Source organism: Neovison vison, chromosome 4 (assembly GCF_020171115.1).
Source record: "Neovison vison isolate M4711 chromosome 4, ASM_NN_V1, whole genome shotgun sequence".
Taxonomy (NCBI): domain Eukaryota; kingdom Metazoa; phylum Chordata; class Mammalia; order Carnivora; family Mustelidae; genus Neogale; species Neogale vison.
The window spans coordinates 178,155,043-178,175,056 of NC_058094.1; the positions used below are offsets into that span (position 1 = coordinate 178,155,043).

Sequence of the window (20,014 nt, forward strand, 5' to 3'; positions counted from 1 at the left end):
AAAACTTCCATTCACCAAAGGATACATTTAACATAGTAAAAAGACAACCTGTGTAATAAGAGGAATTATTTGCAACCAAATGCCTCATAAGACGTTAAATCCAAATACAGGAAACCTTTTTTTACAACTCGACAGCAAAAAATAACCTGATTAAAAAATGGATTTGAATAATTTCCAAAAATGAGATACAATGGCCAAGAAGCCTCTGAAAAGACGCTCAACATCACTACTCATTAGTGAAATGTAAATCAAAACCACGTGAGATAGTAGCTCGTATCCATTAGGATGCCTACTACAAAAAGATAAACAAAAAATAACAAGTTTGGGCAAGGATATAGAGAGATCAGAATGCTCGCACTCCCTTGGGGGGAATGTATAATGATCCAGCCGCTATCGAATGGGGCAAAGTTTAATAGTCTCAAAAATTAAAAATAGAATTACCATGTGATCCAGTGGTTCTGCTTCTGGGTATACACCCAAAAGAACGGAAAGCAAGATCTCAGCGAGATCCCTGCACATCCAGGTCTGTAACAGCACTATTCACAATAGCCCGGAGGTGGGAGCAAGCCAAGTAGCCACCAGCAGATGACTGGATAAACGAAAGGGGGTATATGTATATAACGGACTGTTACTCAGCCTTAAAAAGGAAGAAAATTCTGAAACAAACAACAAAGATGAACCTGAGTGCTGTATTAGTTTGCTACAGCTGTTGTAACAAAATACTACAGATCATAGGGCTTAAATGACAGAACTTTACTCCTCACAGTTCCAGAGACCAGAAGTCCAAAGTGTCAGCAGGTTCAAATTCTCCTGTGTGTGGCCTTCTCTATTCCCTGGTTTGCAAATGGCTACTTTCTTGCTCTGTGCCCAGACAGCCTCTTCTTTTAAATACACCAGTTAGGTTGGGTTAGGGCTCACTTGAATATAATCACCTCTTTAAAGACCTGATCTGAAAATAGGGTTGCATTCTGAGGCCCGGGAGTGGGGGAGGGGGGTTAGGGCTTCAACATAGGAATCTGGGGGGTGGGGACGCTATTCCGTCCACAACAAGGACATTCTGATAAGCTACATAAGCCAGTCAGAGAGAGACAAATCCTGTATAATCTACCTAATCTACCTATATGAGGTAGCTACAGTAGTCCCATCCCCAGAAACGGAAAGTGGAACGATGGTGGCCAGGGCTGGGAAGAGGGGGACATGGAGAGTTGCCTACTGGGTACAGAGTTATGGTTTTGCAAGATGAAAACATCTGAAGATTGGTTGCACAACAATGTAAATAAGTAATACTTAACACTGCTGAGTTGTATACCTGGGAATGATTAAGATAACAGATTTTAAATGACACATTTTTTACCATAATAAAAAACAAAAAAGAAAAAAGAAGAGATTGTATGTGATTGCTCCACATGTTCTTCTCCACCTCAGCACAGGATCATCACCACCTTCCTCCACACCTTTACCACCATCGGCTAGGAGAGTCAATGACCACGGAATCTTCCAGAAAAATACCACAGAGGCTTCCATACAGCATGATGAGACTCTTCAGTTTTCCCGAACTGGCGCTTCTTTCTACTCAGCCTGCCTTGGTGAAGCTGATCATCCTCTTTCCCCCCCAAACCTGAGTCATCCTCATCCCCTCTGCTCAGCCCACATGCTCCCACTCTGGTCATTGAACAAATCCACCTCTTCAATGTCTCTGAGCTCTGACCCTGTCTCCACAGCCACTGGCTTGGCCACATCCAGTCCTTGCCTGGACAACTGAACAGTAGTCTCTCTACCCCTAGTTACTCTCTTAAATCACTGCCTTCATCCCTTTGGGCTGCTACCACAGAACACTAGCGACAGGCTGGCTTACAAACAGCAGAAATTGACTTCCTCCCGTTCTGGAAGCTAGGAAGTCCACCATCGAGTCACCAACAGATTCTGGGTCTGGTGCACCTCCACTTTCTGGTTCTCAGGCGGCCATCTTTTCTCCGTAACCTCACATCAAGGGAAGGAGGCGGGCAGTCTCCCTAAGGCCTTATTCCTAAGGGCATGAATCCTATCTATAAGGGTTCCATGTTCTTGACCTAGTCACCTCCCAAAGGCCCACCTCCTAATACCACCCCTGTGGGAGATAGGATTTAACATATCAATTTTGGGGGGTCACACACATTCAACCTACAGCATCCCCCTTCTGCACTGTGGCCAGACAGCTCTAAATCACAAACCTGATCATTCACTCCCCCACGTGAAAGGTGAAAGCCTCCCCAGGAGAAAATGCAAATGAGATCACCCAGGGCTGTCGCCGCCCCCCCCAGCCTCTTCTCTCACCTTCCCCGACCACTCAATCATCCTCCTTCCTTTCAGCCCTAAAGAAAGAATCTAAGAAGGCACCTGCTGTGCACCCCCACATCCCAGGCCACATTCTCCTTCCCTGTTCCTGTGACTTGGCTCCTGCTTGTCAGGCCTCTGTAAGGGCACGGCCTCATATCTGAGCAAGAATCGCTCACCTCTTTCCACAATATAAGACGTTCCACTCTGGGCAGCAGGCACCCTGAACTGTCTACATTTCCCATCAGATGCTGAGCACTGTGAGAGCAGAGACCACGTTCTTCCTTCATGTTACACATACTCCCTGAGCTGACATTTACTGTACATCCCCGTACTAGATCCCTCTGTCCTTGTCTCCAGTGTTTAAAGAGTACCTGGCATGCAGGCAACTTGATAAATGTTTCTGGGAATGAACTGTAAATCTTCTCAGCTTAAGTAGCCTGAATTAATTCACTATCTATGAAGTGAGCGGAGAGGCATGGCCACTCACTGGGATGTGTGAAGAGAGAGAGAGGAAGCAAACAGTTAATGTTGCCCATGGGCAAGCAGAATTTACCACCCTTTGGGCATATGTCCCTTTGGGCACAAGGATTATTTTGAACAAAAGGTAATCAAAACCCAGCAGATTGAGGAAAAGCTCTTCACCTCCCCCCACAACTGCCCACATTTACTTTGGAAAGAGACCTGTACCAGGAAGAAAGACGACCAGAGGCAATGACCAGAGGTAACGTGGCCCTAAGAAATGCCTCTGCCTTCCTGCCAGTTGCCTTCCTCCCCTATTCTGTCCCCAAACCCTACCCCTGGTCAGAGCTCCTTCCCTGGCACCTGGCTTCCTAAGCTGGGATGTTTCATACACTTCCGTGCCCTGGCTCCCCACTGAGTCTATATATCTTTATGTTTTTCTCCTGTTAATCTGTCTCATATCAATTTCATTATTAGCTTATCCCAAGAACCACAGAACAGAAGCGGGGAGTATTTTCCTGTCGGACACCAGGAACGCCCCAGGGCACGGAGGCTAGTAGAGCAGCGGTCTTGGTAAAGGCCAAGCAGGAGGCTAAGAGCTCCTCCTGCAGTTAATGAGAATTCAAACAGCAAATTTGTGTTTCCTCTCCCTTATCTCACTGGAAGACAAATCAAAAATGCAATCAGTGTCAGTGGAAGTTACCAGAGGAGAGTTATCAAAGAAGGGCTTGTCCGCAGGCCCCCACTAGGCCTGGGGAGACCATTCTCTGATGCTTCAATATTTTGCTCTGGGCTCTCAGGCATGAATCTCAGACATAGAAAGGATCATTTGCTTTGATTTTAGAATTGCTTGAATACTGACCAGCATCTACTACATTTCTAGGTCCTGATATCATTCAGGACCTTCTAATCGATAGCCCTGAGGAGTGCCTCTCTCCCCCCGAGAAGTAAGCATCGCAGTCCACACACCGATCCCTACGGGACAGGACTCTGTAAGAGGCCTCCCCACTGGTGAGTCTTAACACTGTCTCAGGGAGGTGGGGACCAGCATGGGTTTTAAAACTCCAGGCTCCTCTACTCATGGATGAAATAAACTAGCCAGTCCCTTCTACTTTCCATGCTTCTGTTTCCTCCTTTTAAATGGGGCTAGAATTAGTATTTATAATCGGTATGAGGATTAAATGCATTAACATGATGTCAAGGTCTCAGAATTGCAGCAGGCTCATAGTAAACGCCATGTAAGCATTAGCTAACGGCATCACTTGGCAAAAGTACAAAAACGATTCCGGCATCGTCCTGGGCCCTTTGGATGGCTAATTCTCTTCACCACACACACGCCGCATGCGTCTGTATGACACTCCTCTCGGACACATGAAAAAGAGAACTGCACATGGGAATCACCCACAGAGGCTCCAAAAAAATCCCAGAAAGCCAGGCCACACGTCGTACTAAAATTGCCAGCCCTGGAGGCAGTTCAGAAGCACCGGGATTTTTTTTTTAAAGCTCCCGGGTGATTTCAATGTGCAGCCAGGGCTGGGGATCGTGGGGTTGCACTGTACGCCCAGGGTCGTTCTGCACAGGCCGTCCCGGCTCCAAAGCTGCAAAGGGGTCCTCAAGGCCCGGGTATTTTAATTATGTGGTCTTTCGATTCCTGAATGGATTCAGTCAATGAGCGAAACAAATTTAAGATCCCCAATTAGTCAGGTTTCCAGTGAGATAACTGATGGCTCATACTAGAAAACTTTGCATTTAACTTTACCCTCTATTGCTTGTTATTGCCTCCCGTTTATTCAAGAGCTGCTTTCCTGATTAGACCGGCAGGTCCTGGAGGGCAGAGAGCACAGCAGTCCTTGCAAGACACTCGGAGGGACACCTGAGTTGATGGCAGTGTGGCTGCCTGACAAACCTGCTCTTCCGTGTGCTGCCCTGCAGCTTTCTCGATACAGTTCTCTCTGTCACATGGCTACACGCCGGAGAAAGACCTTAGGTTCTCAGAGCTGAATGTCTGCTTCTCTCTTTATCCTTTATGTTGTGCCATCTTCTGAAAGGATCTGACGCAAGGGACAGAAATTTAAATGCATGTGACGGAAGGTCATCACAAAATTGCAGGAGTAAATAGTTAGCTGCATATAACTATCAAAATTAATTTTAAAATGTGAAAAGGCGCCACTAGTTTGAGTTTTTATGCATGAAGTATTAAAGTGCTTGAGATTCAGGAATTGAGGGACTTTATCAGTAGTCTCAGTGGTCATCACCATCTCAACAAGTACGGTTACAATGCCTGCCTCCTCTGATTTTTAAAGCAACTTGTGCAAAACGGGCAACTCCAAACACACACAAATGTCCTCGTTCCACAGTAATTTACATTAAGCATTCCTCAAAGTCTACATGAGCATCATTCTGCCTCCTCCAGAACTTACACCGTGACCTTATGTCATCTGTTATCCACTACGTGATCAGTATGGTCTAATAAATAGGGCTTTCTGAGAAATCCACAAAGCACTCAGAGACAACACAGCACAAGGCTTCACACATCCATGGATAAGCACTTGCTCACAAGTCTCCCAGATGCCATTTTGGGGAATTTCTCTTCTCCCTTTGATCTCAGTTACTTTTCTCTTGATCTCTGTTACTCTTCTACCAGTCTTTTAAAAAAATTAATCTTGAAAATGACCAGGTATTTTTCATAGGGAGCATAATTTCTTAAGAATAAGTATACAATAAAGTTTAATACTAGACACATACCCCATTGAGAGTAGCATTTACTGTTGACTTAACCTTTGTTTCTCCCTAGAGTGCTCTGAATGGTGTCTAACCCACACCAAGTCCTCAATAAATATTGAAGAAACGAATGAGTGCATGAATGAACGCATAAGGTATGACTTGAAGCTCCTGGTATTTTTTAGCCAATTACATTTCTCATTACTGTTCTATATCAAGACGCAGCAGTGTTATTCAAAGGAGCCAAAATGTGGTAGCAACCCCAGTGTCTCTTAATGAATGAACAAAATGTGGATACAGGGGTGCTTGCGTGGCTCAGTGGGTCAAAGCCTCTGCCTTTGGCTCAGGTCATGATCCCAGGGTCCTGGGATCGAGCCCCACAATGGGCTCTCTGCTCAGCGGGGAGCCTGCTCTCCCCCCCACACCCCGCCTGCCTCTCTGCCTACTTGTGATCTCTGTCTGAAAAATAAATACATAAAATCTTCTTTAAAAATGTGGATACACACAATGGATTATGTGTCCTTACGAAGGAAGGAAATTCTAACACCCACTACAACACAAATGAACCTTGGGAAAATATCATGGCAGGTGAAGTCAGTCGGTCAGGAAAGACTGGATGATTCCACTGATACGAGGTACCTAAAACAGTGGAATTCGTAGAAACAAAGTAGAACTGCAGATGCACGACTGAGGAAGGAGGACATGGGGAGTTCTTGTTTGGTGGGTGGAGTTTTCAGATGGGGAGAGCGGTTGCGTGACAACGTGAATATACTTAACCCTACTGGACTATACCTTTAAAAATGGTTAAGATAGTAAATTTGATGATACATGTATTTTTAGCACAATAAAAATTGGGGATCAACCTGACCCCCAACTGGCAAGTTTTCATGTGCGGTATTGGCCAAAAAAGTGACTTCAGTTTCTAGTTTCTGCTAACAAGAGCACACAGGATGGGCAGGTGAAAAGCACAGCCTGGGGGACTAGAGAATGGAACAGGAGATACCCAGTCTGGAGACAGAAGATATGGTTGGGAGGTTATTGAGTTCTTCAAATACCGTAAGGGCTGTTTTGTGAGGAGGGATTAGATCTGGCCCAGTTGCCCCCCAAAATGCAAGTCAACTGACAGGAAGTTTTAGATACACAGATTTCGGCTCAAACCTTCTTTAAGAATGCTGTTTCGATGTGAAATGAACTGTCTTAAGGGGATGTTCCCAACAAAGCAGGGCGCCTGGGTACAGTCTGCAGGGTGCCTGGGTGGCTCAGTCGGTTGAGTGTCTGCCTTCAGCTCAGGTTATGATCTTGGGGTCCTGAGATGGAGTCCTCCATCAGACTCCCTGCTCAGTGCTGCTTCTCCCTCTATCCTGCCCCCCAAACCTGCTCATGATCTCTCTCTCTCTCTCTCCCTCAAATAAAGAAAATTAAAAAAAAAAAAAAAAAAGAATAGTCTCCAAAGTTGCTTATCTGGATGTTATATAGAAGAAATTCTTCAAAAAAATACTTGCTTCTGTAAAATCCCAGGTCCTCTTCCTTTCCTTTGAGATGTCCTACACTACTGAAGGTTATCTCTAATGCTATGTAGTCTAAATAAAACCATCTCCTTAGTTTTGGGTGCATTTCATCCTGGCCCATTTTTATTCTATGACTTGCGTAGGATTGGACCTCACCTTCAGAATTACATCAACTCCATGTGAGTAACGAGGCCCCGGGAGCCGTCTGTGCTCTGTTCCTGACTGGTGATCTGGAAACCAGTGTTGAGTCCAACTTCTTTTTTTTTTTTAAAGATTTTATTTATTTATTTGACAGAGACAGATCACAAGTAGGCAGAGAGGCAGGCAGAGAGAGAGGAGGAAGCAGGCTCCCTGCTGAGCAGAGAGCCCGATGCGGGACTCGATCCCAGGACCCTGAGATCATGACCTGAGCCGAAGGCAGCGGCTTAACCCACTGAGCCACCCAGGCGCCCTTGAGTCCAACTTCTTAACCTGTTGCAGACTTTGACCCATTGCTTATATGGATTTAAACTGGATTGTTTTTGAGTACTTTCTTCATTTCTGGTACCTCCTCCTTTTGGTTTTGTGGTCTGACCATTTGGGGATCTTTGCAAATGGACTGACGGTTCACAAAGTTCTTGTCTCAACTGGATGAATGATGAGATAGAATCTTATTTGTTAGTTTCTCCTGTTGTTTTGTCTATTTGTCCGCTTTGAGCTCAAATCACTTAAGTCATTCCTGTGAGGAAGAACAGTCCTTTGATATGGTTCAGTGAATTCTGTAATTCTCTACTCACACTTCATCCGTGGCTCAAATTTTAGAATTGAAACGAGAAGCTCTTTGTGCCTGTATGTGTTAATGTAATTTGGAAAGGTCTTTACTTCTCATCATGTCAATGTATAGTATTTTCTTCCTCTGAATAGTGTTATCCAGGCCCTCTTCCTTTTCTGGAGACTTTCCTCTTAATCAATATTTTCCCTATTGTAATAACCTGAATAAAATCATCCTCTTAATTGTCTGGTGCATTTTGTCATTTGCAGGTGAGATGATCTTTAAGTAGGATACAGGATAACCATATATAACCTCATGTTTTACCATCTAGGATAGTTTGGAGCATGAAGACGATACGAACAAAGAAAACATATAATTTCAAAGACATTTGATTTTTTCTAAGAACTATTTTTACGGGGCGCCTAGGTGGCTCAGTCAGTTAAGCAACTGCCTTCATCTCAGGTCATGATCTCGGGATCCTGTAACTGAGTTCCACATCAGTCTTCCTGCTCAGTGGGGAGTTCGCTTTTCCCTATTCCCTGTGCCCATCCTCCACCCCCAACCCCCAGTGCCTGTGTTCTCTCTCCCTCGCTCTCAAATAAATAAATAAAATCTTAAAAAAAAAAAAGAACTCTTTTATGAAATGGTAAACATATATAATGGTTCTATTCAGATATTTTATTCAAAATAAAATTCTAAAAATAAAAATTACATACATTGAAACAATCATTTTTATACTGATCATCAAAACAATCCTTCAGATGATACCCAGAACAATACTGAAAATAATGTAAGCATTTAAAAAATTATTCTGGGTACATATTCCTTCATTTTAATCCATTTCCTGGCTGCATCTGTCTGCACAATTATTACTATCTTTCCAGGGAGAATATGTGGTCCTATTTTTAACTTTTTCATAAAACTGCCATCAGTCTTCTTCACATTTATATTTTATGGTTGATGTATTTGAAACTGACCTTTCTCAGTAGGCCATATTTTTCATTGAGAAAATACTCCCTCTACAAGTATTGCTGTACCTGGTAAGTTCAGAGAAAATGCTGCTCAATGGAGGTTATCCACAATTCTAATTATTTCATATTAAAGTATGAAAATCTCTTAGTCCAAAGAGCCTCGTGTGTCCTGTTTCATCCCCATTCTGAATATTTTTCTTAAACATATATTTTTCTTAGATAACAATGATCAAATAACTTACTTACTTAGGATTCTCTTGAATATTAAGCCAAATTAACATGCTACTCAATGTTCTATTCTAGCAGTGAAAATAAATTTATCCAAGTAAAATTAGGTGTACCATCAAAAAATGTTTTCTGGGGCGCCTGGCTGGCTCAGTCGGGTAAGTGGCTGCCTTTGGCTCAGGTCATGATCCCAGGGTCCTGGGATCAAGCCCTGAATCGGGCTCTCTGCTGGGTGGGAAGGCTGTTTCTCCCTCTCCCACTCCCCCTGCTTATGTTTCCTCTCTAGCTGTGTTTCTCTCTGTCAATTAATAAATAAAATCTTTAAAAATATGCTTTCTACATGTAGAGATACTCCAAAAAACACCTGGAAGATTTAAAAATTGTATCTTGTGTTTATTGGTTTACTAGCTTAGGTCCTTCCTTGCTTTTGTAGAAATACATTTCAATCTCTTCCTGTTTGCAAACTCTATTTTTAGTAATGGAAATTTACTAAACGTGTCAAAAGCTGAAATTTTCTGACGCTCTTTTTTTGTGTATTAAAGATTGTGTATTGAAGATTGTCCAACAGATTCAGACAAAATACAACTACGATGTGGAAGACTAACTTATTTAAAAGTTCTACACATCAGAGAATACTTACATTGGTTTACAAAGTAGTTAACTGCTAAAAGTTTTCTGTCTTTAAGATTTTATTAAGTAATCTGTACACCCAATGTGGGGCTCACACTCACAATCACGAGATCAAGAGTCGCATGCTCTACCAGCTGAGCCTGCCAGGCTCCCTGACTGCTAGAAGCTTCTGAAAGCCACCTGATGGCAGGCGGGAGAGAGAGGGCGAATGCGGCCACACTCCACTGTTTCTCTTTACATCGACAGCTTCATGACAAAAATTTCGAGTTTCAGTTACTCTGTTCACATTGAAAAATCTATTTATTAGACAACTACTGTTTTCATATTGATTAGAATATTACAATGCATATGAATGAAATTATACACATATATGTAGCATAATTCCAAGTACATTCCTGTGCCTTCAGGATTTTTTTCCCCTAAGAATATCATTTATAGGTAGACAATATGGCGGTTTGATACATGTACACGTTGTGCGGTGATGACCACCCTCAGGCTAGGTAACATACCCACTATCTCACATAGTTAGCTTTCTCTCAGGTTTGGTGAGAGCACTTAAGAGCACCTCTCAGGGGATGCTCAGTCAGTCAGCATCCGGCTCTTGATTTTGGCTCAGATCATGATCTCAGGGTCCTGGCATCGAACCCCACATCAGGCTCCACGCTCTGTGGGGAGCCTGCTTGATATTCTCTCTCTTTCTCTCTCTCTCTCTCCCTCTATCTCTAATCCCCACTACCCCCTCAGATAAATTTTAAAAATCTTAAAAAAAAAAAAAAAGACTTATGCTCTTGGCCAATTTCAAGTATATAATACAGTATTCTCAGCTATAGTCACCAGACTGTACAAAGGCTCTCCAGAACTTATTCCTCTTGTAACTGAGAGTTTGTTGTCTCTGACCACCATCTACCCACTCTCCCCACGCTCAGTCCCTGGTAACTACCTCAGTTTCCCTGACTACCTCAGTCCCTGGTAGAACTACCGTTCTACTCTCCCTTTCCAGGAGTTCAACTTTTTTTACATTCTACATATAAGATGATGCGGTATGTTTGTGATTTATATCCCAGTAAAGCTGGGGGAGAGAAAATGAATTTTATAACATGATTTTGAGGTCCTCAAGGTTTTGTGAAGAAACCCCCTTAGTAAGAAACCTGATACTCACTGGAAGCAAACGTCATTTGAGCTTCCTTCTTGCTTTCTTATTTATGAGTTTAAGCTAAGGCACATTGTGTTTTTACCACAAATATTATGATCACAAATACTGAATTTGCTGTGGCTACAGTTTCACTTTAATAATAAGATGATCTTGGATTTTAAATATTGACTAGCTAGGAAGTTTCCTCTCTCCCACATGTCGTCAGCCTTTTCAGCATTATGTAAGGGGATACAGGACAGTAATGTTAACGTCTATTTTTGGCAGCACATTAGCACGTTTGAGCTTCCGTTTCTCATGGAGTGAGGGGTGGAAGGTCTCCTCTGAACTTCTGTGCATTGAGAAGAAAAGGCGTTCTTTGAACTACCAGAACTTAAAGCCCCATGTTAAGCATCTGGGGAAGCAGCAAATCTCTGTTGTAAGAAAATAAGTAAACACGTAAGCGTGGATTTTCCAAAGGCCACAATTCTTCCACTTAAGAGCAATGAACTAGACTTTGGGTGTGATTTCTGCTCTTTTTGGTGTAAAGTATAAATAGCAATTCCATGTTTCTAATGCTCTAATAATGGCCTGGAATAAGACCAAGAAGGACAATTAATAAGTTGAAAACCAGTGAACTTATTATAGGAGCAGAATAATCGGACGATTATTTGAATTAACTGTTTTTTTTTTGACACCATGGATAGAAAAGTTATCCTCTAATTATTTTTTAAGTTCTTCCGATAATGGAATTAACACATGAAGTGCTATTGCTTTATTTTTTTAAAAAATATTTTATTTAGGGGCGCCTGGGTGGCTCAGTGGGTTAAGCCTCTGCCTTCGGCTCAGGTCATGATCTCAGGGTCCTGGGATCGAGCCCCACATCTGGCTCTCTGCTCAGCAGTGAGCCTGCTTCCCCCCTCTCTGCCTGCCTCTCTGCCTACTTGTGATCTCTCTCTCTGTCAAATAAATAAAAAAAAAATCTTAAAAAAATATTTTATTTATTTACTGACAGAGAGACAGAGCACACACAGGCAGGGGGAGCAGCAGAGGGAGAGGGAGAAGCAGACTCCCTCTTGAGCAAGGAACCTGATGCGGGACTCGATCCCAGGACCCTGAGATCCTGACCTGAGCTGAAGGCAGATAGCAACCCAGGTGACCCTATTGCTTTATTTTTGAACAAGCAAAGGAAAACTTGGAATCGAAACAAGTGACATTATTTGAGAATGGGGTGGGCAAACTACAGACAAGGTAAAGATCATGTTTTATGTTATTAAAGGGTTGAAAACCAAAGTCAAAACCCAAACCAAAGAAGAATATGTGACAGAGACCACATGGGGCCTTCAAAGCCAAAAATATTTGCTATCTGGACTTACACAGAAAACTGGTTTTCTGTAAAGGTTTGTGAACTCCTGCTTTAGAATAATAATCTTTTGGGGGCACCTGGGTGGCTCAGTGGGTTAAAGCCTCTGCCTTCGGCTCAAGTCGTGATCCCGGGGTTCTGGGATTGAGCCCCGCATCGGGCTCTCTGCTCAGCAGGGAGCTTGCTTCCTCCTCTCTGCCTGCCTCTCTACCTACTTGTGATCTCTATCTGTCAAATAAATAAATAAAATCTTTAAAAAAAAAAAAAGAATAATAATCTTTTGAAAAGTTGTTCTCCAGAGATTGGCCATATATATGCATCTTTGAAGATCTATGTTAAGTTCAGGCAAACTTTTCCTATAATACAATAACATTCAAAGAGGATGTTGGCTCTTTAAGTGGATTTAAGTCTTCTGGTTTTCATGCTCAGGGATATGACATCATTATGAGATCATAGCAGATGGTAAGTATTGACAATTGGGCAAGGTACAAGTTCACCATCAACTTTCAAGAGGAACAGAACTTCTAATTTAAGTAAAGATGCACTTAGATTTTTTTTAGCTCATAGTAGCTAAAATGCTTTAATTGATAAAAAGACTTTTCTATTTTATTTATTTTATTTTTTTAAGGTAGGCTCCACACTCAATGTGGAGCCCAGTGAGGGGCTTGAACTCACAACCCTGAGATCAAGACCTGCGTTGAGACCAAGGCTCAGACACCTAACCAACTGAGCCACCCAGGTACCCTCCATAAAGATTTTTAAAGTATTACAAAAAAGTATTCTCAAATAGTAAAATAATTAGCTATAATGTATATCATGGTAGAGCAAACTCACTTATAAAACACCAAAAAGATAAAATACTTAGGAATAAATTAAATTTAAAAATGTGCAAGCCTACATGAGAAAAAAATTTAAAACACTCCTCAATGACACAGAAGCAGACATGAACAATTGGAAGGATATAGTCTATTATTAGATAGAAAAGCTGCAGCACATAACATAGTTCTCCCTTAAGTTAATGTATAAATATTAATATAATCCTAATAGAAATATTAAGCATTGATGGGCAGTATGATAATGGTACATGCATATACAGAACAGAGGAACAGAGTGCAAGCCCAGAAAAAAAACCCAAGTACATATGGAAATCAAATATATGATAAGGGTGGCATCTCAAATTATTGCTGAAATGATGGACATTTTAATAAATGGTGCCGTCAAAACTGGGAAACTACCTGGGAAAAAAGATAAAATTAGGCCTGTATCTCTCAAAACCCGTAAGAATAAATTAGGGAGTCTAAGTGTAAAAATTTAAACCATACAGGGGCCTCTGGGTGGCTCAGTGGGTTAAAGTCTCTACCTTCAGCTCAGGTCATGATCTCAGGGTCCTGGGATCGAGCCCTGCTTCGGTCTCTCTGCTCCGCAGGGAGCCTGCTTCCCTCCCACCCCCCCGCCTGCCTCTCTACCTACTTGTCTTCTCTGTCTGTCAAATAAATAAATAAAATCTTAAAAAAAAATTAATAAAAAAAATTAATACAAATACAAGAAGAACATATTGTGAATCGTTCTTCAACCTCAGGGTGGGGGGAAAGCTTTTAAAGTATGACTCAAAAATAAAAGAGCAATATAAGAAAAAAATCAGTAAATTTTACTACATCAAATTAAAAAATCTATATGGCAAAAGCATTACAGTTAAAATAAAAAGACCACTGGCAAACTTGAAGAAAATATTTGTTACATATACTACAGATTAAAAGTTAATATCCCTCATGAGTATGTATATATTTGCGTGCACATAAATCTTAAAAATGGAGGAGCAAAGGACCAAAAATCCACTAGAAAAATGAAGAAAAAATATAAGCATACAATTCACCGAAAAGGACATAAAATAGCCCTCAGCGATCTGAAAATATATTCAGATTCCCATACAATTAGAGAAATGCAAATTAAAACAATACTGAGATGCCATTTCTTGCCTATCAGATTCACAATAATTGAAAAACTGATAATACCTTCTGTGGATGAGGCTGTGGGGAAAAAGACACTGAAAAATGGATACAATCCTGGGGTAGGTGAGGATTTGCAATACCTAACAAAGCTACATATGTATGCATTTATTTAAGTTGTCTTTTATTGTGATAAAATATGTATCACAGAATTGACCACTTTACCATTTTTAAGTGTACAATTTAAATGTACAATTCAGGAGCACATGTGCATTGTATAACCATGACCCCTATCCATTTTTGGAACTTTTTCATCATCCCAAACAAAAACTCTGTGTTCTTTGAACTCCCAAATCCTTCCCCCCACCCCGATAACCTTTATTCTGTTTGTTGTCTTTATGAATTCGATCACTCTAAGCACCTCGTATAAATGGAATCATATTTTTCATTAGGGATATGGTTTATCTCACTAAGGAGTATGTTTCTGATGCATATTATGGCATGAACCAGAAGTTCATTCAATTTTATGGATGCATACTATGCCACTGTATGTGTACACCACATTTTGCTTGTCTATTCATCTGTTGGTGGACACGTGGGTTGCTCCCACCTTTAGCTATGGTGAATAATGCTGCTCTGAAAACAGGTATACAAGTATCAGCTTGAGTCCTGTTTTTAACTCTTTTAGAGTGAAAATGCTAGGTCTCTGGTAAGTATATGTCCAACTTTCCAAGAAACTACCAAAAATAATTTTTCACAGCTGTAATTATCTTTTGTTTCAGCAATCCTACCTTTAGGACTCTACCCTGACGACATACATCCAACAATACAAAAATATATACGTACGAAGTTATTTGCTGCAGTGTTGTTTCTAACTGACAATATGAGAAACAACTTCAATGCTCACATGCAGGAAAGTGGGTTGAATAAACCATAGCACATCCACCCAGTGGAAAAATACACAGTGTGTATATATATAAAAAAAAAGGAAGGTTTCTGTGAACCAGTATGGAGTAATTTCCAGGATACATTGTTAGGTATAAAAAGCAAAGTTCAAAAACCTATTTACAATATGATATCTTTCATAAGAGAAAGGACATAAGAAAACATATACCTATCTGCTTCCTTGTGAAAAAGAAACATAGGGATGATAACATCAGAAATTCAACTCTGTAGGTTACCAGAGAGAAGGGGCGGGGATGGGCCGGAAGGGATGGGAGAACGGGAATGGGGGAGCAAGCCCAGGGGGAAGCCACCTTCTCTCAGAACGTGTCTTTCATAGCTCTGACTCTCAGAAGGAGGTAATATTTCCCATAACCTCATAACAGAATGAAAATCAGCAGGAACACAGAGAAAACCCCAAATGGAACATGAACAGTAACAAATAAACCTACGTGAAGAGCAAATGAGTAACGCAACCGTGCTGAAGGGAGAGGGGAGAAGAGGAACCATGACCGAAGTAAACAGGGAACACGTGATTCTGACCCGATGCTGCAAGGCTAAAAGCTGAAGACCCTGCACACAAACGCCTTCACGGGTCACTTCTCCTCCAACAGGGACGGGGGCTAGCTCTTCGGAAACGATCTTCTGTGCGTCCTAGAATGGAAAAAAGAAGCAAATATGAGGAGAGTAGGGCGTTCTCACCATGAAAGAAAGAGGTTACAGATAAAGAAAGAAGAAAGACAACCTCAAGGAGAACGAACATGGTGCTACTGGATTCGACTCAGAGGGTCCGTGTAAAATCACGTGTGCGAGTATGCGCGTGTACGCACGTGTGGAGGCAGACAGAGAAATAAAGAGAGATGTACGTGCATGTACGGGTTAGTATACATATATGACATTCCAGAAGCAGTTAGTTAATAGCACTGAACCAAAGTTTAACTTCCTTACATAACCTACTGTTGCTAAACACCCCCCAAAGCCTTGGGGGAACCTGAGGTTTCCTACTGAAAAATGAGGGCTTTGCACCATGTGTTCTATCAGATCCATCTTGGATACGAAGTCACGGGTGAGCAATTGCCACATGGAACGAACATCACCCCTCCACCACCAATGTGCTTGAGCAGCAAGGAGCATCTCGATTTACTCAAATAGTATTTTGTTTCTGGTAAGGTGCACTGCCTTGTACCCTCATCACTCTGAAGTAGCTGCTGGATCTGTATGTCTTGAAGAAGGGACTGATCCCACTGAAAGGCTAGCCAGTCTCTGACCTCAACTTTCTTACCTATAAGTCAACGTTCGACCTTTGAATCAGACCAGAAATTAATCACTGAATAATCGAATCAATTACTCAGATCTGGTAGCAATATCAGTTTTAATATCAACAGCCACCATTTATTGAGGACCCACTTTGTGCAGGGTACGTTGCCAGACTGTGTATCTGGAGACCTTGAATCCCTCAGAGCTGCACCGCTGGAACTCGTCATTGACTCATTCCATCCAGACAAGGACCATGGGGCTAGATTGAGCAAGTGGAAAAGCCAAGATGTGAACTCTTTTGGGTTCAAAGCATATGATCTTTCTACCATGCAATTCTATAAATGTGAACAAGCCGTGGAAAACGTGAACCACCTCCACAACAAAAGTTGGGTCAATCCATCACTCCTCACTGTTATCTCAGAATGGTAATAACAGGGAAAGAATCAAAATACAGCTCAGGTTTTTCTGATCTCTTTTTTTTTTTTTTTTAAAGATTTTATTTATTTATCTGACAGAGAAAGAGACCACAAGTAGGTTGAGAGGCAGGCAGAGAGGCAGGAGGAAGCAGGCTCCCTGTGCGGGGCTTGACCCCAGGACCCCGGGATCATGACCTGAGCCGAAGGCAGAGGCTTAACCCACTGAGCCACCCAGAAGCCCTTGGTCTCTTTTTAAAAAAACAAAACAAAACAAAAACAAAAAGCAAAAAAACCCACAAATACTTGTTAAACTTGGGGATGGGGAGGGATGCCAGGGTGGCTCAGTTGGTTAAGCGGCTGCCTCCAGCTCAGATCATGACCCCAGGGTGCTGGGATCAAATCCCTTATCCGGCTCCTCAGCAGGAATCCTGCTTTTCCCTCTGCCTGCTGCTTCCCCTGCTTGGGCGCCCGTGCACTCTCTCTTTCTCTGACAAATAAATAAAATCTTAAAACAAAACAAAAACAATCTTGGGATTGAGGCATGGGAAGAGAGAGAGAGTTAACTGCAAACTCCATTAATATAAAAATGTACAGTCCCTGGAATTACCTAACATACACACATTTGAATATGACCTTCTCCTTAGCGCCATCCATAATGTACCACAGGGGGAAAAAACCATTATTTTCGTTATTCACCTCTTTCCTATGATTTGTCCAACGGGGGAGAGAGGGTTCTTTTAGAAGGACAGCAAAAACCTTCCTTAGTCTCTTAACCCCAGGCGACGGGTTGTTTTTATACAACAGTGTCATCTACTGGAAAAACTTGGAATTACATGACACTTTGAGAAATTTTCAACTTCCCTTACTTTTATTTTCTTTCATTTTTTAAAAGATTTTATTTATTTATCTGACAGAGAGAGCGAGAGAGCACCAGGAGGGGGGACAATGGGGAGAGAGAGGGAGAAGCAGACTCCCCGCCCGAGCAGGGAGCCAGATGCAAGATTCGAGGCTGGATCCCAGGACCATGGGGTCATGACCTGAGCCGAAGGCAGATGCCTCTGAAGTCTCAGAGCCACCCAGGCGCCCCAGCTTCCCTTACCTTTAAAATGAGATAAAAAGGGACACCTGGGTGGCTCAGTTGGTTGGACGACTGCCTTTGGCTCAGGTCATGATCCTGGAGTCCTGGGATCAAGTCCCGCATCGGGCTCCCAGCTCCACGGGGAGCCTGCTTCTCTCTCTGACCTTCTCCTCGCTCATGCTCTCTCTCACTGTCTCTCTCTCAAATAAATAGATAAAATCTTTTAAAAAAATAAATAAAATGAGCTAAAAAACAAGATTTCCATTTTCAGTTACTGTTATTTAATAGCTCTATTTTATTTATAAACATGTTTTCATAGGCCAAAGAGCTGGCTGATTTCTGGGTATGCACTAAAACCACACAACAGCCTACAAATGTCACTCAAGGATTTCATATTGGAATAAAGAGAAATAGATGTGTATCTGGGAGTCCAGATTTTTCTTTTGAAATTGAAAAAAACATTTTTTCAAATAAACTGTTCCTTGTAGAAAGATAAGAATATTTAGAGGGGCCAAAGGAAAACATAATCATCAAAACTCTGCTAAAAAATAGTGATCCTTTGGATTTCTTTGTACTTTTATTATTTGTAATTGCGAAATCCCATCTATTGTCCTATAAACTCTTTCTTACATTTAGTAATAATAACATCATTATTATAATCATCATTGTTCTGAATATTATATATATGATCATTGTTTCAAAATTTTTAATCTTCATGGTCTAGGTCAGTGCATGTAACTATTTCATTTCAGTTCCATTTGGACAACAGGGTCTCAGGACATCTCTGAGGAGGGGCTTGGCTCTCTCGTGGGTATGTATTTGTGTAACCAGCCCTAAAACACCATCTATTAATAAGAATGCATAGGAACAAGAAGCTAAATATTCCCCAACTCTGTCAGTCTCCCCCTCTTTCCCGCTGTCCTTCACATGGACAAGGGGAAGTGAGGTGGCGGGGAGGTTGAATCACAAAACAGAAAATAAATTAAAAGACCAGTTTCAAAAAGCTTCTGAGCCATGAGTCCTCCATGGTCCTTTAAATATTTAGAAGCTGTAGTGACTAAATTGGAAAAGACTAATTCTAAGAACAACGTGAAGGTCACTGGAATTATTTTGAATGCCTCTGCCTTCCCAGAGAAATCTGGAAGCCACAGCCATAGAATGATTTCCTCTGAAATGATTCTAACCTGTAAACAGAGCAATATTATCATAAATTAGGGGTTACTGGAAGCAAGGACACTCAATTCCCATGCGTTGAGTTTGGAGTGGTGCTTTCCTCTTTTACGTATTTGCTTGATCTGGGTATCATACTGTGTGCCAATTGTGCAGAACCTGGAAGATGATTTTATTTGTTAAAACCTGCTATAGGTTTATGGTTGTTTTATATCTTCTTCTTTGACACATTTTGGCTCATATGAATGATTTACTTGATTCCGAGACCTTGTTCGGGAATACAACCACCAATTAGAACATCATTCCTATGGGAAAATATGCAACACTTGGCAATGAATCACTTCATAGTGTGGTTTCCAGGAGACCCTTGTGGAAATCAAAAGTAGTATGTTTGTACTTGACATTGGAGTTCCGTGAGAACAAACACAAATGCTCATATATTATAGAAGGAAAATTAAGTCTCAGACTCAGAGGGATTTTGTCTCTGAAGAAGCAGAGAGAGGCTACCATCTCAGTCTTCCTTCCTCCATGCACTTGGCTTAAGTGACATTCTTGGTCTGCCCTTGATGACAGCGACAGCCAAGGGTATGGACCCGCACCTCATGCTGGGTGTGAGTCTATGGTCTGTACATTACTTAACTGTGCATTAGGAAATCTGCTGATCTCTCTGTATTTGGTATTCTTATCTGTGAAATGGGTCATGATAATGGCACATTATTATAGAGTTATGATGACTAATAAATCAATAAAGCATTTAAAACAGTGCCTGGCAAATAAAAAATCCTTTGATAAATATTAGTTACTATTAAGTACATAGTCAATAAAATCATACTCTAATAGGTATTCCAAGTACTCAGAAACATCAGCAAAAGTAGTAACAATTTAAATAACATTAATAGGGACGCCTGGGTGGCTCAGTGGGTTAAAGCCTCTGCTTTTGGCTCAGGTCATGATCCCAGGGTCCTGGGATGGAGCCCCGTAGCCTGCTTCCTCCTGTCTCTCTGCCTGCCTCTCTGCCTACTTGTGATCTCTGTCTGTCAAATAAGTAAATAAAATCTTTTTAAAAATGACATTAATAGGGGCACCTGGGTGGCTCATTTGTTAAGCATCTGCCTTTGGTTTGGGTCAAGAT

General features: G+C 41.6%; 1 protein-coding gene across 1 annotated transcript in view; it reads right to left on the minus strand.

The window, feature by feature from the left end:
- Positions 1–14,195: 14,195 nt before the first annotated feature.
- The window catches only part of LOC122904892, an 89,245-nt gene continuing 83,426 nt past the window's right edge, over positions 14,196–20,014 (minus strand). Inside the window, exon 4 of the mRNA XM_044246195.1 lies at positions 14,196–15,615. Within this exon, the coding sequence (XP_044102130.1) occupies positions 15,184–15,615 (432 nt within the window). The 3' untranslated portion in view covers positions 14,196–15,183. The remainder of the gene's footprint in view (positions 15,616–20,014) is intronic.